General features: G+C 43.4%; 1 protein-coding gene across 2 annotated transcripts in view; it reads right to left on the bottom strand.

Moving 5' to 3' along the window:
- The window catches only part of HS6ST2 (heparan sulfate 6-O-sulfotransferase 2), a 354,205-nt gene that overhangs the window by 20,319 nt on the left and 308,752 nt on the right, over positions 1-25,134 (bottom strand). The window contains exon 4 of one of the 2 annotated variants that reach the window (XM_018044214.1): positions 7,827-7,913. The exons of the other annotated variant lie outside the window; for it this stretch is intronic. Coding sequence (XP_017899703.1) covers positions 7,827-7,913 — 87 coding nt within the window. The remainder of the gene's footprint in view (positions 1-7,826; positions 7,914-25,134) is intronic. 2 annotated transcript variants of the gene reach the window in all.

Genomic DNA, 25,134 nt, shown 5'->3' with positions numbered 1-25,134 from the left:
GTGGCCTTGCCGTCTCCAGGTCTGGGATGAATCCTGGCAATAGGATTGCAGAAAGCTCCCACTGGTTTAATGGACAGTGAAAGGCCTGAGAACTCTGCTTCAGGGAATGTAAGTTTTGAATGTGAAGTGTTACATTTATTTTCCTCTCTCTCTCTCTTTTTCTCTGGTAAACTGTGCAGCTTGCAGGACCTCAGTCCCTGACCAGGGACTGAACCCAAGCCATGGCAGTCAAAATGTGGAATCCTAACCACCAGGCCACTAGGGAACTCCCAAATCCAATGATTATTTCTAACATCAACTTCCAACACTGGTTTCCCACCTCTCACCTTCCATGATAACTCACATTACCTTTTACTTTTGGAATGTGCATTATTCAAAAACCTACGTTTACAGACTAGAAAAGAAGGTCAAAGCATGTTCAGATTTCCACCATTCATTTTCCCTCTGACCCAACGAAAGAATGAAACACTAAGGAAATGAAGGTAATTATCCTGAACAACTAGATATCCATATGTAAAAACAAAACTTTGATCTTTACCCTGCACCATATCCAAAACTTAAATTACATAATTGCCCTAAATGTAAAATCAAAATCATAACACTATCTAGAAGGAAACATAGATGAAAACTCCTGTGGGAACTTCTCTGGTGGTCCAGTGGCTAAGACTTCATGCTCCAGTGCAGGGGGCCAGGTTCGAACCCTGGTCAGGGAACTAGATCCTACGTGCACAACTAATAGTTTGCAAGCAGCAACTAAAGATCCCATAATGTCTCAAGGAAGATCAAAGATCCCACATGCTGCAACCAAGACCAGTGCAGCAAATAAATAAATACAAATAGATATTAAAAATAATAATAAATGAATTATACTCGCTTTCTCCCAGAAGGCAGGTCATAGTTAAAAAAAAATTTTGCATTTTGGGGTCTGCAAATATTTTCTTAAATACGCTACCAAAATCATAATCCAGGAAAGAAAAAAAATAAAAATTGACTTCAACAAATTAAAAATTTCTTCTCTACCTTTAAATGCTTCTACACTCCAGATTTTTAGCCAGGTTGTTTGATTCATAGTAATTATTTGGCTAGCACTGTGTTTCCATACTCTCTTAGAGTTTGCAGCTCTTCTACTGCAAACCATAGTGGGCCATGCTTGATTGGTTATTTGTTGTGAAAAACAACAGATTCGGCCTAGAGGCATTAGAAGATGCCATTGATTTAAGCTCTGTAATTCCTTGAGGTCAGAAAGAACTGAGCCCAAAGTAAAAATATTAGGGTATAAGGCAAGATGGAGTACTGATAGATAGACGGGTCGGGGAGGAGGGAGGAAGGGATGGAGGGAGGGAGAAAGAGTTCCAGAGAGAGAGAGAGAGAGGGAATGTGATGGAGAGACAGAGATTTGTTACTTGGAGGAAAGTGGAGGAGTTCTTGTTGAACATCACCCTTCTTGCATCCCTAAGCCTTCTCAAGTGAGAGAGGAGTGGAATTCCAGCCAGCACCTGGAAAGTGGATGTAACCTGAGCTCCACCAGAGCAGTGCCAATGAGAGTTCTCACCATGTAGCCACAGAGGAAAAAGAAGAGTTATCGAGGACCCCTGTTCTAGAGAGCAGCATGCGGAGTCCGTGATTTTGTGTGGCAGGCGAGAAGGGAGAAAAAAGGACTCCTCCCTTCTAAAGGCTCATGAGCAGAACCCTCTTCTTGACTAAGCTGGAGAACCAGAGCAGTCAGATCCTTAGGGGGTTTTATTAACATGATGGTAGTTAGTATATTAACCATCACAGAGATGTGGTGGTGTATCTACTAGGAACTATTTCCATGACTGGACTATTTCTTCCTGGATGGTCCAGGACTTTCTTGTCTCAATTCTATGGGCATGATGTATGTATTGCTAGCGGTGCTGAGGCTTCTGCTTCCCCATTTCTGGAGCTGGCAAGCAGATAACCAGAGCTCTTATTTGGTCAGGATCATACTGGCCAGGTCACATTGTCCCCAGCTGCAGTACTTTGGCAGCTGAAGCAAGCATAATCACTAGTTGACATTTATTAAACAGTTGCCATGTGCCAGACACTAGAAGAGCCTTACTTTTAGATTATGATAATTTTATCCTCACAATAGCCCAATGAGGTAGGTACAAAGTTAATCAGTGATAGAGCCAGGATTCACATCCAGGTGCATCTGACTCCATAGCTGATGTCCTTTCAAATACACACAAGACTGCATGACTGTTTTATTTAAGGAGCTCTTTGAACAGCCCCATCTACAGTTGGTTGGCACTAGGTGAAAGCTCAAAGTATGCCAAACCTATGTGCTATTGACCCCTTGTTATTAAAAGTCCTTTTCAAATGTTTTAATTAGCTTCCTGCCCTATTAATAAGTATACCTTCTTGGATAGATTTGACCTTTTTGTTGTGACCAAAGGTCTTGCACTATCCTGGATGTGGGATATTGGAGGAAAAAGGCAATTAGGCTACAAATGTCCTGATTCTCAGGCACACTCCACTCCATGTTGTTCTTAGAAATACATTCTGACATCAGCTTATGTCTCTGTCATTTGTCTTTTTCTACAAAGGAGCAACAGCAGAGAGGGAGGGGCAGGGAGGGTAGGTGGAGAGAAAAAGAATGAGTGAGTGAGTTTGGGGCTTTGGTTTTCTACAAACCTTTGTGATATTAGACTTAGCCTAATAGCTAAACTAAGGCATTACTGACATCATCATTGCATCGAACTATAGCGATGATTTGAAAAGTTAAATACTTGGCCATTGGATTGTTGTACTCATATAGCATACCACAATTTTGAAGTGAAACTATACACACACACACACTTTCATACAGAGAGGCAAAACTAGAGGTTTTGGCGGTAGTCACAGCCTACTGTTTTAGAAGAAATACATGGCTCTCAATGAGAGGAAATGACATAATCATGAGATCATAGTACACAGGACTTGGACACTAGTAACCCACCTGCAAACAACTCAATCTGAACATAGAACTGCACCACACTGAATCCACACAGAACAACCAAGACTTTGCCTCTTCATTCTAAAGCAGGAAAGTTTTCCATTTGGGTCCTGCCAACGAAAACCAAAGAACTGGTGTGTTTATTTATGAAGCTATCTGCTCCTGACTGTGCTCATCTAGTGACTGCTGAAAGAGGCCTGTTCATTATGAGACAGTTTGGCAAAAACAGGTTGGAGTCACTCTTCCTGTGGTATCTGCTACCAGGATTGGCTCTGGATAGATGTGTCCAGTGAGCAGGTGTGACTTAACCGTCTCAGATTCCCCTTCTGTCCTCCCTTTCCTCCATTTTAGCATCCTTCCTTCCCTCTCCAGTTTCCTTCATTTAAGCTGACATTTATGGAACTGAATCCAACATTTATGGTATCTTTTACCAGGCACCATGCTTGGGTGCTCTGCCCTGGTCCTGTAATATTCATGTCCTCCACTAGTATTTGCAAATTGAACTTGGTCCTTGTCTTTCCATACCCTGTGTCTATGTGAAAAACATCTCAGGCTGAGAGGACTGATTGATATTCAGCATCATCTGTAACTGCCTACAATCTAATTTTTAAATTGATGCCTCTGAATATTACACACACACACACACACACACACACACACACACACACACCCTCAGCCTTGGTTGACTGACTTGAGTAAAAACAGCTATAGTAATCTACAAGTTCTCTTTATTGCTTTCTTGATGAAGGGGTGTGTTAAAGGCTCAAGATAGCTCAACAGTAATACTGAGAAAGGGTAACTGTCTAAACACAACTAGAATATCGTACTTTGGAGAAACAGTGAAGTATTTGAAAAGTGCATGCTATTTCCTTTCATCATCACTACTGCTACATTTTTTTTTTTAATGGAATGATTTCAGTTTCTCCCCAAGGTCTCCATTTTCATGGAGGCTGACAGAATCCACAAATATGGGTATGGCGGTGTATGAAGGGCATAGCACTCATCTGGACATCCTGAGATTATGCTCCAAGCCTTGAGGGTGTGATTAACCAAAGTGCCTTGCTATTTGGGAGAACTGCAGCATACGCTGAAGTAGAAAGAGCACAGGACAAGTATTAGAATACCAGGATTCTAGGCTGACATCTGCTGATTAGATGCGTGACTCCGGGAAAGTGACTGACTCTTCTTGAGCCCTTATCTGGTCAACAAAAGGGTTGGTTTCATGTGACCTGTGAACATGTTCTGATACAAACAGAAAATCTATAACAGCTCCTGTGGTTTCATGCATGCTCAGCCTTGATGGTTTAAGTGCTTGTTGGGAATAACCCAATGGATCGGCAAAGGGATTGTCTGTGGCCTGATGCATCGGACAGAATAACAGACTCACATTAGCAGAGGGAACTAAATTAAATATGGCAGCCTGGTCTGTTTGGTCTCTGATCAACCTCTGCCAAACCTATGCTTCCTGATCTCCGTGGTATGGCTCTGCAACTGCTTTTTATTTTCTTGTTCTGTCATTTTGGCTCACTGTTAGCATAGAATAAACTGCATATACCTCCCTGAAAGTCACTGCCAGGGTAGTCTGGCTCTGCTGCTCAGACATATCCCATTCCATCTGTTCCTCCCTGAAACAGAGGGCTGGCTACCCAGCTTCAGATGCAGGCAATAAAACTGAGCAAGCAGAATGACACAACTTTTAAGCTGTAGGTTTCTTAACCTAATAAGCCTGCTATACTGCATGTCGGTTGGCCCCAAATGAATTGAGGTTGGGAAAAAAGACACAACTGGTCATTCAGTTTTAGCTTTGACCTCATTCACAACTCTCACTCGTTTTCATCAACATGAGAGGATTCTGTCCATCTTAGTGATTAATTTGCATTTTCCTCTTCTGCCCTTGCCTTGCCACATGGGAGATAAATGGAGACAATTAAAGGATTCAAGGGTCACTTCTCAGAAGCCTTCATTGATATCCGCACATGATGTCTTCTCCACCTGGACCTCGGCGTTGGTTGGGGTGACTCTGTTGGGTCCACCAATGGAGGCTCTGTGACTGCTTCTCTGTGGGTACCACACTGCCATCCTCTGCTCTCTGCGAAGACTGTGAGTTCCTTGAGGGCACCTATTGTATCTTATATCTGTCTCTGTGGCTCAGGGTCTAGCACAAGGGCACAGTGTCAAAGTTTGATAGATTCTAGTGATGATTATTACTATTATTGGTGCTAAGGAAGGGTTATGCCAAAATTGTTCATTGGAAGACCCCATATAAGCATACAATATCCTCTCCAAGCCTCCATTTCCTCATATATCAAATGGAAATAATAATAGTGCCTACTTCATGAGCTTTTGGTAGGTGAGAATTAATGAAACAAAATGTATCAAGTGCTGGGGGACAGAGGTTGGCCCATATCACCCACTCAGCACATACTGGTCGTCATTATTTGGGGTCGTGAGGTATATCTGAGGCAGCTTAACTTGTCTTCAAAAGAGAGGAGGCCAATTACTTTTCAGAGAAGAACACACCTTCTATCTCCCAGCCTGTATCTGGCCTCAAAATAGCACAGAGGAACTCTTAAAAACTGCTCCATGTCTCCCTGTTATTACGTCAAATAACATGAGAAAAGCCAGCAGAACAACACCCACCCCAGATGCTGACTATTGTGAAAAGGCACCATGGGGAAAACCCCGGGGCTGGGGCAGAAACCCACCTAGCTCCCTCCTTCCCCACCACACTCCCTCAAATCCAGGAAATAACCACTCTCTCTGACCAATAAAAACATGTGTTCCTAACACACTGACAGACGTTGTTTTGTTCTAGAAAGTATGGGAAAATGACACCCCCCCACCAGATAGTCTCACCATATTCATGGAAGGTCAGTACTGCTGCTGTTGACAAAAATTTTCTGAGAAGGAGAAAATGTACAGAGAAAGAGTTAAAAAAAAACCAACAAACTTCCTGCCAACTGATGGGAGATAAGAGAGAGAACCTGAAACATAGCCTTGAAGAGAATACTGTCTATTGGAGAACTTTTTATTCTTCATCAATAACCCCCCTCCCCACCAAAGAATGAAGAATTGACAAGAACACACACAATCTGGGTGTCACATACATGAGAGACAAAAGACACCCAGCTCAGAATGTGCAGGAAGGGAGGCCCTCACCATGGCAGAAGCTTGGGAGCTGCCCAGATTCAGCAAGTGGGCTATAAGATCGTGTTTATCTACTTAAGAACGTATTTATGCTGGCCTCTATGTTAACAACTCGGGAATGGTATTAGGTACGTGTTCCCTATGTCATCTGAACTCCAATTCTACCAACTGCTCTTTTGTGGCTCACTGAGACTCTTCACTCACAGGGTAAGAGTCTGGGTTCCCACAAAGCCTAAAGACACAAAACAAGGCTCTTTCAAAGCACAGCAGCAATCACAAGTATCCCTAATTATACATCAGGGTCTAATAAATGGAGACTGTGCCCTGCAGTTGTCAGCAGGACAGGTGTGTACAAGATACCCAGACAGGGCCTGCCATTTCTGCAAGCATGGAGTTCAGAGTGATTCTCCAATGCCATCTCTGTTACCTGTGGGCGCATGCTGACGATGAATTGGGACTAATTTGGAAACAGCTGCTGGAGGGTGTGTGCATCAATTCCCTTCCTTCATAATTTATACAGCATTTTGATTGTGGTGTTCAGCGATAAATAACTGAAATGAGTTCTAACTGCTCTGAGAGGCCGTCTTATGTCTTCACCACTGCTTTTGATATTCTCCAGGATAGCAGACATTCAACTTTATATGCAAACCTGAAATGGTATTCAGGAGAAAAAGAGGGGGGAAAAGGCAGCCAATAGATCTTTCACTTTGGGAATTGAAAATAAGATCAAACTGCAGCATTTACGGCCCAATGCTGAATACATAAGATATGTGACCGTTACAAATTCACCTTTCGTAGCAAAGCTGTGCTCTTGTAGTGACATAGCTTATTGCTAGATTAGAGCTTTTAGCATGACGAAGGCATCTTTCATCTTCTCCTGGATGCGGGCTGGGTGCTCCTTCGGGCTGTATTTCTGCCTGTCACAATGCCCGACAGCTCTGAGACAGAGGGCTTACAAGAAGAGGACCCGAGTCATTCACCAAAGGGCTGCAGCCACTTTCAAAAGGGAGCACCTACTTGGAGATATCTTATCTGCAAGAGATCACACTCTCTCCAATTGCCATGCTCTGCTAAAGCCAGAGAGAGAGGTCAGCCAACATTGTTTCATGGAATCAACCCAAAGAGCAAATCTAACATCCCAAATGTTCAGCCAATCCAAGTTTTTGGCAATACCAAAAAGACAGTTTCCGGTAGGTCAAAGTACAGGTCAGTCCACAGGAAAAGAATACACATATCATGTACATCAGTGATATGGCCACAATGTACATGCACTTAAACCAGGCCAGTTATGGAATGGCTTTCCAGATTCTTCTAAATCCACCCCAAATCTTAGTGTATGGATCAGACAGATTTTCATGGATTTTACAAATCATAAAATGATTGATCAGTGCCGCTGCTTCTCCTTTCTTCACTTTTTGAGAAGTACAGTTCAAATCTTGCATTGCTCTAAGTCCTTGGCCGTCATCACAATCAGCCCTAAAAGCTTTCTTTCCAAAGTCACCTCCTGACGCTCCCCTCTCTCTCCTCCCTTCTTTAGTCTTTCGTGCACCCAATATTCCTGACACCTGCCTCACTCATTTAAATTCCCCAGTGACTAACCCAAAGCGAAGCCCACAGAAGGCATTCCACAAATCTCTGAATGAATATGAATGAATGACAAAATGAGGACAGCACATGGCTTTGTGACAGCTATGTCAGGTGCATGGGGGCACTTTTCACTTACTTCCCATTCTTAGATGTGTTCCGGGCCTTTGCGGATGATGGAGAGTTGGCGCCTGGAGTAGTGTTTGGAGAACCCTGTTTATCCTTACTATACCCACAGAAAGAATAGAAAAAGATATACAACCATGACCACAGAGACAAAAATGAATTAGTCATTTCATTTCTCTCATTTCATTTAAAGATTTTCAAGGTGCCTCTCTTGATCTCTCAATCTGTGTGTGTGTGTGTCTCTCTGTCTCTCTCATCTGTCAAAATAAAGCATGATCTTATCCAGAGCTGCCCTTCAAAGGTAAAGAGAGTGGGGACCATTGGTCAAATTCAAAGAACGCTATTCTTCTGACATTCAAAGCTTCAGCTGGTGGATGCCATTCATGATAGCACCACAGCCCAGGGCCCCAGGGAGGCTCTGGCCAAAAAAAAAAAAAAAAAAGTCTTTAACATAAAATCCTTTATTTGTCTCTGGGTTCTCTGTACTTCGAGTTCAGTTCTGAAGCTGCTGACTTGTGAAGTATGTGGATGCCAAATGACTTCTAAAAGTCTTTGGGAGATACTATCAGATGAATTAATAATTCTCACTCATAATGTTAGCATAGGAAGGCCGTGAATCCAGATATTCTTTCAGGAGAGGCACCACCTGCTTCATGAGTAATTGAATTTAAATCTCCACCTTCAATAATTCCACAGCTTATGTCAAACCTTGGAAACAATTACGAAATAAATCACTAGGAAGGTCTGCTTAATCTCATCAGGTTAATAAACGCAGACAAATTAATCACTGGAAAGTAAACAAAGAGGAATAATTGATTGGAGGCTTCTTGATTACTTTATTCTATTTTCTTTATCAAACTATTTTTACCATTATCTTCAATTCAGCTGCTCTGCCTTGAAATTATTACTTTACTTCATCTTCAGATTTCCATGGAAACCAATGCAAAGCCCTTTTCCCCACTTGATGATGTGTGGAATTATTTATCCTGATTTCATCAGAAAGATTTTTTTTTTTTTGTTAGTAAAGATCTACGTCAGCATAACCTTTTATGAAAAGTCAAGGTAAAAAAGAAAAATGCATAGCTTGGCTTTCAGTGAGTATAATAGAGCCTTCCAAAGGCACAGAATATTGTCTGAGAGAATGTCAAAGAGCTTTCCAGATATTTATGAATCTTTTAAGTACATCAGAAATAGGTCTCTACAAAGAGCTGTATTTAAATGTGGGGTGAGGTGGGGTTGGGGGGTCAAAAAAGATTCTGCCTCGCATCCATCAGCTTTAAGTGACTCCATGGATGTGATTGGAACAAGAGATAACCATGGATTCCCGGTGATAGAAACTGCCTGCCGTGTAGGAGACCTGGGTTCAATCCCTGGATCCAGAAGAGCTGTTGGAGGAGAGCATGGCTACCACTCCAATATTCTTGCCTGGAGAATCCCGTACACAGAGGAGCCTCGTGGGCTACAGTCCATAGGATCACAATGAGTCAGACATGACTTAGCAACTAATACTCCCAGGAACTGCCAAGGTGATCCAGATGTGTGTGGGCAAAGGGCTAAAAAGACAGCAAAAGTTCCAGCAGGTAGGATTGTGTCCAGGAGGGCCTCAAAACAGTTCTTTGAAGTGGGAGTCACCGAGGTGAGCTTCAATCCTTCTGCTGGAGTGAGTGGCTCTGGACAGCGGCCACATAGTCTGTCTCAGAGGAGGTGTCAGAAGTCCACTGAGACTGCTGAAGAACTCATGCAGCGCTGCTCCTGCCTGTCCACGCTGACTTCCTGGCAAAGAACTTCTTAACCATCCCTGGACCATACCAGCTACCATTGGCATTCAGAACCTCGCTCAGAAATGAAGTGATAACACTATTGGACAAAAGATTGGAACGCAGAAGAATTCTAAACTGTCTCTTCCAGAAGGCTGCTGCTGTGTCATGTGAGGGATGAAATATGCTGTGTGTTGCAAAATTCAAGCAGGTCTCAATTCCACACTCTGCTCACTGGCCACTGAGTCTTCCTCTGCCCAGCCTCTCATTCAAACAGAAGGCAGTGGGAAACTTTGCTAAAAACCTTTGGAAACAAAGACCCTTTTGATCTTGCAGGCTGCTAGGCTCAGAGGAGGTGGTCATTTAGCACCCTGTTCCCCCAAGTCATGAAGTTCATGCATTCTTGTTCTTTTGAATAAAAGACACCCATCCCCACTGCTGTAGTCCCAAATCTTTTTGCCTTTTTATACTGTTCATGGGGGTTCTCGCGGCAAGAATACTAGAATGCTGGTAAAGATTGAAGGCAAAAGAAGAAGGCAGCAGAGGATGAGATGGTTGGATAGCATCACTGCTTCAGTGGACATGAACTTGAGCAAACTTCGGGAGATAGTGAGGGACATGGAGGCCTGGCGTGCTGCAGTCCAAGGGGTCACAAAGAGTCGGACAGAACTTAGCAACTGAACAACAACTACAAATTCCCAAAGCTGTGCTTTGGGAGCCAAGGCTCCTTTAAAATCATGACAAGTGACCATGTTTAAGGTCAATGCATGGCACCACAGGACATCAGGAAAAGCTGTCAGCTGCTTTATTATTGTTAACTGCTACTCTGGAGGTGGGGGTGGTGGTCCTGGAGCAGTTGTCCTTTAAGTGATGGAAATAAGGACTCCTCTGACCTACTGCCAAATCCTGCAAGTGTAGATTGGAGGGGGAATAAACACAAATACTTTCTCAGAAAAATTGCAGATGGAAGGCAAGGCACCAAGACTAGGGGTGAAAGTAATCAAAAATTCAAAATATTTGTTTCATGCCAGCAGCAGAGATCCACTGACAGGGGCAAAAGGGAAAGGGAAAGTGAAAGTCACTCAGTGGTATGTGACTGTGACCCCATGCGCTGCCACCCACCAGGCCCCTCTGTCCATGGGGTTCTCCAGGTAAGAATACTGGAGTGGGTAGCCATTCCCTTCTTCAGGGGACCTTCCTGACCCAGGGATCGAACCCAGGTCTCCTGCATTGCAGGAGGATTCTTTACCAGCTGAGCCACCAGGGAAGCCCCAAATGGCTTCCAAAGTGGCAAAACGAACCTGAAAGTGGGGGAGGGACGAGCAGAACAGTGGCAGGCTTGGATCCTTGGAGTTTAATTTTGTAGATGTATCAGTACTAAGGACTGTTGTATAGAAAGGCTGGCCGAACATTGAGGGGAAAGAGCCATCATTCTTCCTCAAAGTTCCAAGCTAGGTAGGTAAGTCTGGACAAGATGCTATGATTTTGAAACTTTGAGGAAGAAAGACCCTGAGTTTTTCAGAAGCAATCCAAGAAGGAGAAAGACAAAATCCTGCAACTGCAAACTGAGAGCCTCAGAGATCTGGAAAAACAGGGGTGGACAACCCAAAGGATACTGACCATGGAAGGAAACATCTGGTAATCCCAAGGGCTTACAGGAATAAGTCCTGCCTGCTTTTAGGCTTTATGGGTGATAACTTGGGGTATATGAGGTTCTAGAGGGCTGCCTGAGATTACAGCCAGTTTCCAATTTACACTTCTGGAACAAGAGCATTCCAGCCATCATTATTTTGTCTGTCTCTAGACCACTTGTCAGCCCTTTTGACTTCCATCTCCTCTTTGGATCTTAAAAGCTACGGCCCGAAATCCCAGAGGGCATGGATCCAGGCTTCTCCTACTCAGGAGTAAGCTATCTTCTTCAGAGGGTAAGATTCTTTCCTCTTTCCCTCCCAATCCAGCCTCCTCAAAGACGTATGAACACAATTCCAGGTGAGCTCCTGATAGGAAAATGTAATGGATGGCAGCCCTCTCTCTGTCTGCTTGGTTGGCTGTCCATCAAATAGCAAATAAATCATTTTCCACAGGCTCCACAAATGTCTCCACCACCAGAAAAGTGGGGAAAAAAATCCTGCAATATTATGCACATTGTATTCAGGTGGGAAAACTATGACTAACCCAACTCTTCAGCATTTTCAAAGTGTTTCGGATTGAATAATTTGATGCTGAAATGGCATCCAGTGTACTTCACCCCAAATGGCAATCAGATCCACTCCAACCTGGATTTTTTGTAGGTCAGAGAGGTATTTGAGGGAGAAGAACCTAGCAGTTCAAACATCCTTGACTCACTTTCTTGGTGGGTGGCATACAGCAACTTCTGCATTTCTTATAGTACTTTGTGAGCTGTTTTTGAAATTAATTCATCTCAGATCTACGAGAAATAGTTGTGTTGCTCTACGTACAACAACACTGAAATTTTAAAAATGAAATTTCAGGGTCCTAGGAAATTGAAATACTATTTCAGAAGGGGAGTTGGGCTATAATACTCATTGTCTACTATCTTTTATTTGGCACTTAGCATGTGGTACCTGTAGACCTACAGTGTGGTTTATATTTTACTGTTTTTCTGTCTCTGCAACTAGCTCTTAAGAGGACGCTTCAGAAACATTTGTTAAACAAATAAATGAAAAGTCTGCATTTTGGCTCAGTGGAAGAGTTCTGTGATTGATTATTGATGTCTGGCACCAGTGTGAGAGAAGGAAGTGGTGACATACCAATCCCATATGTTCCATCCCTAAAGAAGAACGGTCTGGGAAAACTGGATTCCAGTTACTGATGGTTGATCATCATGTGAAATCACAGACTCTTAGACTGAAGATAACCTGGGCTCCAGGAACTTGGGCAAACTGAGGAAAACAGTGAAATATGGCTCCAGGACTAATCTTCTATATCCATGTGTGGGCCTGAGAGTTGCTTCTTTGTAAATCACATAGCCCCTCATAGATCTTCGCATCTGCTAGAGAATGGAGTCTGGTGTTCTCCAGACAGGCACTGCTATCGTGACAACAGTCAGCAACTGGGTGGTGCCCAAATATGCACATGGCTCTTTTTAATCTTTCTGCCATCTTTCTGACAGGCTCACCTTTTCACTCCAAGCTCCTGCCACCTTTAGCATCAGGGAGGGAGAGATGGTCAGGAATTCTGGCCTGGGCTCGGTCCTGCGAGCCTATCTTCCACCATAAATTCAGCCTAAACACCAGCGGAAGCTTTATTGCATTTGTATGGCTTTCAGTGTTTTTCCAGTGTGTGTTCTTCTAAGTGGTAACAGAAATGAAACCCAAGCTGTTCTTTAGGGGTTACTTCAGGTCTCTCTTGGGAAATGGTAGCTACTCTTTGCTCCCTAGAAATGACCCTCAGCTCCTTAGAGCTCCCAGGAAAAGGAGCTGTGCTTAAAAAATACAGACTCTACCAAAGATAGAAGCTCTCATTTAGTATTCTTTCCAAAAGGTGCTTGAGTCCCCTCTACAGCCTATCACCCTACCACGTGGTTGTCATTTGCAGCCCTTTAAATCATGATTGTTTCCCCATGAAAGCCTGCTTTTCTATTTTCTAAGAGGCTCACATTGCTGAAGTATTTTTGCCCTTGTCCTGCTACTGAGCAAGATGCCTCTTCAAATATTGATTTCCTTTAATTAGAGCTGATGAGCCTTCTTCATTTCATTTTTTTTGTCTTTCTAGGTTATGTCCTGAGTGCTTTTCTTTCTTGGCTCCAAACTTTTTCATTTTCTTCTACCCGAAGTGTCTAAAGGAGAGTCTATACCTCTTTAAAGATCCTCTTCTCATGATCTATGATTTCTGTTAATCATCAAGCAAAAAAAGTTCAGTTCTCTAAGCTGTGCTTTCCTTTAGCTTCCTCCCCTAGGTTCCCTTTGGTTAACTATGGGCAATGAACGAGGGTCTTAAGATAAGAGAAAAGCTCATCTTTATTGCTGTGAAGCCCGGTGTGGGTGTGATCTCTTAGAAGCAACCTCAGGCGTTCAAAGCACTTACTCAGAAATCTTGCATCCTAATCCTGGCTGCCAGGAAGGCATGTGACTTCCTTGTGTCTTAGGATCATCATCTCTAAAGCAGAGGGCATTCAGCTGATCAGGCAAACCATTCACACAGAAGTTCACAATTACTTTACTCTGCAATTGCAGAGCTCTTGGCAAAGGCACCTGGGACACTTGCATTATCTTGCCCTCTCCCCCTCCATGAACTTCTCATTCTCACAACTCACCACAGGGGCATTGGGGAGCAAGAAGCTTATAGATTATCATTGCTGTTTTGCTCTCTTCACCTCTTGACACCTGCTGTTTCTGCCCAGGGAAAGCGGTTGCATCCCTGAATGCCTCACTGGGATCAAGAAAGAACATTAGTCACTTCCTAAATTATACTGTCTCTTCATCTCGGCTGGCCATTCACCTAAGTCTTTACCAAGGGCTTGGATATTGGCAACAGACTGTCAGAGAGGCCACTGGAACTGTGTCCTACCACTACTGAATTCACATCTAGTCCTGGGCTACTCCATCAGATAGGGGATTGAGAAGCAAAAATAATAATAATAATAATAATAGTTCTGATGTTGGATGGTTTAGGGTGATTGAGACCTGAAATATGATGGGAGCTTGGACCAGAATGATCATTATGGGGATGGAAAGAAGGAAACCCTGCACAGCATAGCAAAAGGAAATGACTGAACTTCAGAAGTGACTCCATCTGGAGAATGAGAATAAAGTCTTCAAGAAAGCTGATGAGAAGGTTGGAAGCTGAATGCCTGAAAAGATAGAGGTGCCAGTGAAAGAGACAGATTAGTTGGGAGGGGCATCTGGGCCAGAGAGGAAGATGATGGATTTGGTCAGGAGCCTAGCGAGTTGGGGAGTTGATGGACAGCGTCTAGCAGGCAATTAGAGCGATGGCACTGCAGCTCAAGAATAAAGACAGGGTCAGATGTACAGTCATCTCTCCCACGTGAGAGTCAAGGTGGTGATGGGACTGTGATACGTTGTGATTAATGAGTGGATGTTTGGGATGAGGGACAGCCTGGACCACAATCTGCTTTCTTCCACCCCAGTTTGTGATAATTTACAAGTGGGTTACAAAGTCTTATATTCCAGGAGATATAAGTGAACTGTGCCAGTTCACTTAGTCATATAGAGTTCAATGCTCAAGTTAATGAGAAACTGCAGCCCTTGAGCCTTCTGCAGGCCACTGATTTTCTTCATCCTGCGCCTACAGACTGCTTGTCCTCATCCTCTTAGCCCAGCCAGACTGCTTAAAGGTCACAAGGGGAGAGGTGGGTGGCATCACTGTCCATCCATTCCCATAACAACAACACCTGACAAAGTACCTCCCAGGCTGCTGTCACCTTGGTATAAGGAGGGCAGCCTGGCAGAGAAGCCAAACGCAGCTTTAAACTTTGGCTTCACTTGCAGCTCACATCTCTTCCTCTTTGCTCCCGTCTTCTAAGGCCTAACCTAAAAGGTAGGCCCTTTTCCACTCCGGCGTCTCGAGAGATATCCCACCTTCCCTCTTGAGCCTCAAAAGGGTCCTTGAAACCCTTGAGGCAACTCAAGAAGTTCCCCGACATACGCGTCTCCAGTCGAGAGGAACACTGAGAGTCCCGCCAAAACTCAAGAGGAGCCCCGGTTTTCTGTCCTCATCTCGAGATGAGGGTCCATTTCCCTGCTTCGTCGGGACTATTCCTCCCATCGATCGTGCTAAAATCCTCTCCTATTTTTCACTGTGATTCCCTTCCTTTTCCTGTTCTCAGCCTTTGCACTGTGCCCCACTAACTGGCACCCTCAGTCATCCTTTCTGAGCATCCTTAATGGTACAGAGATGACACAACTGGGGTGGGGGCAGCCTGCCTGGGAGCAAGTCAAGAGCTTTGCCCTTGCAGAGCTAAAGTACAACAGACCTCCTGAGTTGAGCTGAGTTCTGGAGGGCAATCTTTAAGGAACTGTGGCCATGACCTTTCCCACATTGAGGCAAGCCTTGGCCTGGAGCTCTTGGTCTGCAACTTACCTACTGAATCACCGAACTTCTCTGAGTCTCAGTCTCCTCGTCTGCGAGTCCCACTTCTTAAGGCCCCAGTATAGTTTTGCAAACTATAAAACCTTAAATAATGTATTTGCTCAAAAACATTTACTGTGTGTTTTCTGTGTGCCCTTCATTGTGCTGGGCCTTGGGGATATATTGATGAGTGGGATAAGTTCCTGCCCTCAGGCAGCCCAGAGGCCAGTGCAGGAGGATAGTGTGTTAATTGTTACAAAACAACACCACATACCAGATGGGAACAAAGTAAGTGTGAAAAAAATATTGAGTTGGCCAAAAAGTTTGTTTGGGATTTTCTGTACCATCTTATGGAAAAACCCAAACGAAATTTTTGGCCAACCCAATACTAGGGAAATAAACCAGATAGAAGCCACCTATGCTTAGGAGAACCAGGGAAGGCAAAAGTAAAGCTAAATTACTAATACAAAAATGACGATTTTTGATTTGTGTTAACCTACCTTCCAACAGAGACATCACTTTGCCAACAAGGTCCCTCTAGTCAAGGCTATGGTTTTTCCAGTGGTCATGTATGGATGTGAGAGTTGGACTGTGAAGGAAGCTGAGCGCCGAAGAATTGATGCTTTTGAACTGTGGTGTGAGAGAAGACTCTTGAGAGTCCATTGGACTGCAAGGAGATCCAACCAGTCCATTCTAAAGGAAATCAGTCCTGGGTGTTCATTGGAAGGACTGATGGTGAAGCTGAAGCTCCAATACTTTGGCCACCTCATGCGAAGAGCTGACTCATTGGAAAAGACTCTGATGCTGGGAGGGATTGGGGGCAGGAGGAGAAGGGGACGACCGAGGATGAGATGGCTGGATGGCATCACCGACTCCAGGGACATGAGTTTGAGTAAACTCCGGGAGTTGGTGATGGACAGGGAGGCCTGGCGTGCTGCGATTCATGGGGTCACAAAGACTGAGTGACTGAAATGAACTGAACTGAACCTTACAACAGTGGCTTCAAGACTTAGATGTCAGCATTACCAGGAGAACTTGTAAAACCCAGATGGCTGGGTCAGACCCCCAGTCTCTGATTTAGCAGGTTGAGGAAGTTCCCAGGTGATCTGACATAGCTGGCCTATGGAGCACATTTTGAGAACCAGTACCTCATGGCTTCTTGGCCTTTTGGCTAAGATCAGGCAGGCAGAACCACTGCCTCACAAGACACATGAGAAAGCCATACTCAGTAGCCATCGAGGGGTTACAATCCACCATATGCATTGGCCCTGTTTTCCAGGCAACACGATTAGACTCTTCTGGATGAAACGTCTCTGCCACCCTGCTGTGCTGCTCCTGAGTCAGGAAAGAGGCAGACACAAAGGGCTGCTGACGTCCAGCCCTGGAGAAGCTCGTCTTTCCTGAGGAAGTGGCAATTACTGCAAACACCACGGAGTGGAGCTCAGAGCAGGTGAGAGAAAAATTGGATCTGACAGCATTAATTGAGCTTGAAGTTTTATTTACTGAAAATGATCTGGCGTAATTAAAAATTCACAACTGGAGTCTAGCTGGTGAGCATTATACATTAGGGAGTCCCTAAGAGGAGGCCAGAAAAGTCTCAATGAACTTTTAGGAAAAGCCAAAGAGGCCAATTACCGTGGCAGGAATTAGCACACAGAGAAAAAAGAGAAGTCCATTCATTTCTTCGGAAGTGTGATTCTGACTTTATACTTCAGAATGACGAACCAAGGCTGTTGCCAGTGGGGCAGGCAGGAACTGATCATTTATTCATTTCCTTTTTCTTGGTGAACAATTACTTTGTTTTGACTTTCTACTAACTCTGTTCTTACAGTATTTTCAAGAACACTCACTCTGCCTGCATGTTATATATTAAATTGTTTGAGGACAATGGAGGTAAACTGTGTTCCTATCTGTTCATAAAGTTAATTTCTTGAGATTTTTGTCATACAGAAGGTTTTCATTACCTGCTGACTGCTAAGCATCCTGATAAACGTGGCTTCTGACATATGTTTGTTGAATAGAACAGACTAACCCATATGAAGTTAGAGGTTTGGTAACAGACTCATGTGCCTTTCATTTTTTGTTCAAATGACTATACCAGACTGCACTGTAGGCTTTCAAACATGATAAGACTATTGCAGTGCCATTTCTCGGCTCCAGTGCCCACAGATACGAACTTAAGCAGACTAAAACCAGCAGGAATCAGCACTTTGGAGAATGGCATTGCCAAATGAACTGAAGGCAACTCCGAAGTTGTGGGAAGAGGATGGGTGCTGGATCAGGCAGATGTGGGGTCGCCTTCTGTCTCTGTAATAGCTGGAGGATCTTGGACAGCTTGGGTGACGGAGGCAGGGTTGCTCCTGCCCAACCAAGGCCTCTGATCTTAACAGTGGGGATTCAGGGTATCAATTCTCTAGCTATGTGTTGGAATTCAAAGCCAAGAGCATTCAAATATACTTTTGTGGCTGAACTCCACATCTTAAGAGCTTTCTAAAGGGGTGATTGTATTCAAGATTTTAAAGTGCAGCTGGCTTCCCAGGTGGTGCTAGTGGTAAAGAACCCACCTGCCAATGCAGGAGATTTAAGAGACACAGGTCGGGGAGATCCCTGGGAGGAGGGCATGGTAACCCACTCCAGTATTCTTGCCTGGAGAATCCCATGGACAGAGGAGCAAAGAGTCGGACACGACTGAAGCAACTTGGCACATAGCACACACAAGGCGCTGATTGTATTCAACATGTAAAACTGCAGCTGGCTCCTTAGAAATACAGTGGAAGGGCCATGTCCACAAGGTGTTGAAAGTGTTTTCTGGAGTAGTTAGGAAAGAAAAGTTCTTGCAACTCTGCTCTAGAATGTCTCTTTATAGCACTGTATCTGTAAACCAAAGGTTTTCACACATTTCTCTTCATTTATATTGAAAAGGACAGTTTAAGACTCCAAAATATTTCCATTTTCAAACTGCTCAAGCATCACCCATTCAGGGATCACATATCTGTGTGAACGCATGCTGTTTCTAAGTAGGGGCTCTTTTACCAATGTCATCTGTTCTATGATGCATACAGGCAACTTCTGACTTGCTTTTCTGAGTGAAATCCAATAATCAGCTTCTTTCTGTTGTGTTCCAATTTGGAAACCTGAGCATTATTCTACTGTGTATGTTCATGGAAGATTAAAACACTAAAAATTCATGGAAACAAATCTTCTCCATCACTCATTAATCACTGTTAAATGCTAGGTCTTGCATAATTTATAATAATATATTTCTTTCCACGAATATGAGTGTTTAATAACAGTCTAGTCTGACACAGAACACTTAGCTAAGCCAAAGATTAAGCTGAAGGCTCTTTATTGAACATACCCTACTCCAGGCAAGGGAAAGACTCAGAAATATGGAGCTAGAAGGCTCCTCAGAGAGAAGAAAGTAAGGTTCAGAGAGGAGAATGGATGGACCCAAGGGAGATATCCAAAGAGGGACATTGAATTAATGATAGAATTTGGCTGGCACCTGGCACACTGGGCCAGCGCCCCTACAGAATGCAGACCAAGGCAGGAAGGCTTGGGCCCAGAGGAGGTAAACATGAATGAACTGTGGCTCTATTTGCCAAAATAAGTAGTACAAGAAGCAGGGTGGGGAGGAAATCTTTGAGAGTGGGGAGAGTATGTGGAAGGAGATGAGAGGTTCAATTTGGGGTTATGTTGAGATTTATGTGCCTGTGGGCACACAAACTGACAACTGGATCTATGATTGCGAAGCTTAGTTACATATACCTCAGCTGGAGAATGGTCTCCAGAGATTTTGGAGTCTTCAGCATACTGGTGGTATTTGAAAATCTTAAAGTAGAAGAGGTTAGACAGGGAGAGTATGTAGAATGAGAAAAGAAGAGCCTGGGAAGAAGATTAAGAAGAACAATCCAGAATGGAGAAAGCAGGCTCATGCAAACCAAAGGAGAAACTGCATCTGGAAGCATGGATGTTGCAATCATAAGAGATGCATTTGCTGATAGTAAGATAGTCTCGCCTTTTGGGTTTCCACCTGCTCCATGTTGCTTTCTCCTAGCACACTTTTCTAATTAGTTGTGGTATTGCATCGGTTATGCTGTCCTTTATAATGCCAAGAGTATTCGATAGAGGAGAAGCCTTCTTGATCACATGCAAACTGTTCTCATCAATTGCTGAAGGGAAGCATCTTGTGCCAAACAAGTCCATAATTTTCAGCTTTAGACATATTTTTCAGTCTGTCTTCATTTATCGAAACAAAAGTCAATAAAAACAGAAACTGTTTTAGTGCCTAATCTAGATGAAGCAACTGTATGAAAGTTTATACAAATATAGTTATAATCTCCCTAAGAGCACTAGTCTGCTTTTCATTATTGTTCCTGTTGTTTCCTCTATTATGTACAAAATCAGAAATGGGCCTTAGCGTTCCCCCCTTGGCTTTAAAAGGAAATCTTGACTCTGGAATAATCAGAATTTAAGTCAACCATATGGCAAGACCCACATGTTTTACACTTGGGAAGGCCTGGGCTTCCTGGGAATCCTGATAGCATCTCTGTCACCTCTTTGTAACATAGGTTCTGTGCTTTGAAATAATGGCCCTCTAGTTCAAGACAGCAACTAAACAGTCAATTTACTATTAACAAATTCTTTAAACCTATACAAACTGGGTGTCCATATATTTCTCCACAGCAAACACTGAAATCACAATGGAAGATCTCACTGTCTGGGAGCACTTCTTGGCTTAGGGAAAATGGAGGCATGGAGAGATAGAAAACAACAGTGATAAAAACATGAAAGGCACAAATGAAGCTTATTACTGTAAAAGTCTAACCCAATGTTCATAACAGCAATATTTATAGTAGCCTGGACATGGAAGCAACCTAAATGTCCATCAATGGAGGAATGGATACAATGGAATATTACTCAGTCATAAAAGAGAATGAAATTGGGTCATTTGTATTGATGTGGATGGACCTAAAGCCTGTCATACAGAGTGAAGTCAGAAAGAGAAAAATATCGTATATTAATGCAAATTTGTGGAATCTAGAAAACTGATACAGATGAACTTATTTGCAAGGCAGAAATAGAGATACAGATGTATAGACAAATGTAAGGATTCCAAGGTGGGGAAGGTGGGGCGGGATGAATTGGGAGGTTGGGATTGAGTACATATACATACAGTACTATGTATGAAATAGATAACTAATGAGAACCTGTTGTATACCACATGAAACTCTACTCAGTCTTCTGTGGTGACCTACTGTGCTGTGCTGTGCTTTGTCGCTCAGTCATGTCCGACTCTTTGTGACCCCATGGACTGTAGCCCGCCAGGCTCCTCTGTCCGTGGGGATTCTCCAGGCAAGAATACTGGAGTGGCTTGCCATGCCCTCCTCCAGGGGATCTTCCCAACCCAAGTCTCCCGTATTGCAGGAGGATTCTTTACCGTGTGAGCCACCAGGAAAGCCTGGTGGTGACCAAAGGAAGTCCAAAAAAGAGGGGATATATGTATACGTATAGCTGATTTACTTTGCTGTACAGCAGAAAGTAACAACACTGTGAAGCAAGTATATTCAATTAAAAATAAATAAATAAATGAAGCAAAGAACAAAGTCCTTGTGAAAAATGTCCTCTGTACTTGCCAGGAACAAGGGCGATTGGGAGATCTTCCCTACTATGGGAAGATCCTGCCCTCTTCCTTACTTCCCTCAACCTTGTGAGAAAATGACTGCCTTCACTCTGTTATTGATGCTGCCTATGAAGGGATGCCAAGAATGTTAAACCATATTAAGCCACTTCCAGATCCCTCAATGGGGAATAGATGGGTCAGAACACCCTAGCAATGGGTTGTAAAGAATGACTCCAGATATGCTCTGAAGGGCCAGAACCTTCCTTGGAGTTCAAGAATGTCAGTAATCACCATGCTCTTGGGAAATAGACGAGTTCTTCAGACTTCATCTGGAAGGGGTAGGAGGGACCCTGGAAAGTAGCATAGTAGATTCCAAAAAGGGAAAACAGAGTTGACACTTAAAGGGAAACAAGATGGTATTTCTCTCAGGGAAACCCACAATGGGGAGGAGAGGCACCCAGATAGATACATAAAAGGGATACGAAAGATCCTTTGTGGTTTGGGGCAAAAGAAATGTGTTTTCTAAAGCCGTTCCATGCTTCTTGTGGGACTCTTAGAATTATGGATTTTGTGACCTGTCTGCTCTATGCTAATTGTGTTTTCCTTTTATTTTTCTCAGTGTGATTTATTAATGTTACCTTTGATATTCTCAGCTTGTCTGAGGCTTATGGGAGGGTCATTCAGCATGAAAGTGACAGAAACTCAAGAGGGAGCTGAAACCCCAGAAGCCAAGTGTGACCCTCTTAATCTCAAAAAGTTTTGCTGCTCTTTCTTTCTTTGAAGTCTCCCTCAGGAGCTCTTGTTCTACTCATTTCTTATAGGCCTGGCTAGGACTGCTGTTTAAATTAAGGGGACATAGCCTTTACCGCTGGCTTGCCAGGATGTCAAAACTGAGCCAGACCTTGTCAACGCACATTGTCCAACTGCCTATGGTTCCAGAGCAAGATTATCCATGGCCCATGTGAGACCATGAACTCCAGGGACCCAATAGCTTGCAGGCCTGGGCCCTGACCCATCCAATTTTGGTTTCTGGGCACAGTATAAAGTCTGTTTTCCTGGACGACATCTTTTCTAGAAGAGACTGTCCCTTTCAGTAAATGAGCAGATAGACCGGAGTCAATTTTTAATTCTGTCAATTGATGGCCATAAAGTGAAAGTCAAGGAGAGCACCAACAACAGCAATCTAGTATCAGTAGTTGCCACAGGGCAGCAATGTCCATGCTGAAAGGTTCTGGTTTAAGTGGAACTTTCATTCTTGGCAGTTTTATACAACTGGCTCCAGAGGTAAGAAAAAAACATGGAGGTGAACACTGCTCTATGTACCCTTGCCACTTTTTCTGATATTTGTGGGCATCTGGAATTATGATGAAAGATTTATATAGGGGGAAAGCATCAAAGCTAAGGTGGAAATAAGGGCTGTGACTAACAGAAACACAGTTTACTGCAAGAAGCCCAAGGTCAGAGTTAGTAGCATGGGCCACGGAGAATGCAGGTTGGTGTTCAACCATCGCAGGCTAGGCCACAACAAAATTTTTTGTCGTTTATAACCAACCACTATCCTAAATTAAAACTAGCTTCTCCTAAGGTACACCTATAATATGACCCTGGGAGAAAAACTAGATCAAGGAAAATATTTTAAAAAGGGAGAGAGACTCATTCTCAAAATCTTGGACAGGATGATTTTTGAAATTGAGTTTCAGGAGCTCTGAGTTTCCTAGCAACCAAGGTCATAAGGGAAACAAGTTGGATAACAGCATTCTCAACTTGTGATAAAAAGGAAGGGCAACATTTTGTCAGGGGAGTCAAACTTAATCCTGGTGTTGAGTCTAAGAAGCACAACTTTCTTTGGAAATACAGAAGTGTTTCTAGAGGACAGTGTCTTATATAGACCTTTTAAAAAGTCAAGTTGAGAGGAATATAATTTCCAGACTGTAAGATTATCCATGTTTAGCAGCTGAGGGGGTCATGTTAGAAGGTAAGCCAGTGGTGGCAGCCACACCACATTAGCTTAGCTGCCTGCAAGTGGCTGCCACTGGCTTACCTTCTTGTTGACCTAACCAGATACTGGGGGAGAGGGAGGAAAACGGAGAGACAAGAATTTGAACATGGACCCTAGACTAGTGGTTACCCAAATCACCGGCTTACTGGACTGCAGAAAAGATAGATCCCATTGAGTCATCTGTGTCATGGCTATGCTTCCCTAGTACAGCTCAACTGCCCGGATCCTGCCCCCACCTCAGCAGCTGTATCTGCTGTCGACATCCTTCTCGGAGCCAGGGAGACGGCCAAAATCTGCAGAGAAACCCTTCTTCCAATTTCCCTTGGGTTTCTTCCTTTGTTCAAGATGCCTAAGGCATTACTCTCCTGTCAAACTCTATCACCCATTCTCTTTCATCCTTACCTCCCCTTTCTTTTTTTTTTTTTATTTTTTTTTAATTTTTAATTTTTTTTAAATTTTAAAATCTTTAATTCTTACATGCGTTCCCAAACATGAACCCCCCTCCCACCTCCCTCCCCACAACATCTCTATCGGCAGTTCTCATGCTATGCCTCCTATCAGTTCCTCAGGGCAGGGCACTGGCTCATCACCTGAACTGCAAATCTAATGATCTGATGCACTTTGCAGGTTCAGAGACCACTTTTTTTCTTTATTGCTCATAGCTTACCAAGGAACAGAGTAAGGAAACAGATATCTTTCCCCAAAGGCATACTCCCATTTAATCAAAGAAGACACAAAAAGGCACCAGGGCAAACAAAAAGGCTCCCTCTTTCCAGACCTTAACAAATTAAAACCCACATTAATTAATTCTCTGGCCTTTTAATTGTTCCTGGATTAAATATACTAAGGTGATTTTTCATTCTGGCCCAGGTTTTCACAAGCTCAATAATTCACTTAGGGAATTCTGACATCACATATTTGGCCCTGCTTGTCTATGAAGTCAAAAGAAGTAACTAATTAGCAAGTAAGAGGTATTAATTGGATTTTGGTAAATTTACACTCATGAAAGATGCTAGTTCCATCTAGATTGTTGGAAAAAGAACCAGACTCAGAGTTACTTGGCAAATGAGGAGTCAGTGTAGGCAGTGTGACAAAGTCTTGAAACTGATCTTTAGCAGGACCACCGGGGCCTATATTATATCCAATGCATGCTGGTCCTCTAAAAGGTGTCACCTGGAGAGGCTGTATACAGATTCCAAGGACACTGCCAGCATTCACAAAGTTTCTAGAGGCTCTTCTCTGGAACTATCTTCACAGACAATTATGAAATATGTGAGAAATTCCATTCATGATTATGAAGCCACACCTCACTTTGGGCCCCAATCACAGAATCAAGTTTGATCATCCAAGTAGTACATCATAATTACCTTCTGATGACATTTTACTGATCCATCTAGTTAAAGCTATGCTTTTTCCAGTAGTCATGTATGGATGTGAGAGTTGGACCATAAAGAAGGCTGAGTGCTGAAAAATCAATATGTTCGAACTGTGGTGCTGGAGAAGACTCTTGAGAGTCCCTTGGACTGCAAGGAGATCAGACCAGTTAATCCTAAAGGAAACCAATCCTGAATATTCATTGGAAGGACTGATGGTGAAGCTGAAGCTCCAATATTTTGGCCGCCTGATGCGAAGAACTGACTCACTGGGAAAGACCCTGATGCTGGGAAAGATAGAAGGCAGGAGGAGAAGGGGACAACAAAGGGGACAGGGGACAAAAGATAACTATTTCCTTACCCTGTCCATCTATCCAACCAATAGATGGTTGGATGGCATCACTGACTCAATGGATATGAGTTTGAGTAAACTCCAGGAAATAGCAAAGGATGGGGAAGCCTGGCAGTCCATTGGGTCGCAAAGAGTCAGACAAGACTTAGCAACTGAACATAACATA

This window comes from Capra hircus (assembly GCF_001704415.2).
Source record: "Capra hircus breed San Clemente chromosome X unlocalized genomic scaffold, ASM170441v1, whole genome shotgun sequence".
Taxonomy (NCBI): Eukaryota; Metazoa; Chordata; class Mammalia; order Artiodactyla; family Bovidae; genus Capra; species Capra hircus.
This window is presented reverse-complemented; position numbering and strand designations above follow the sequence as displayed.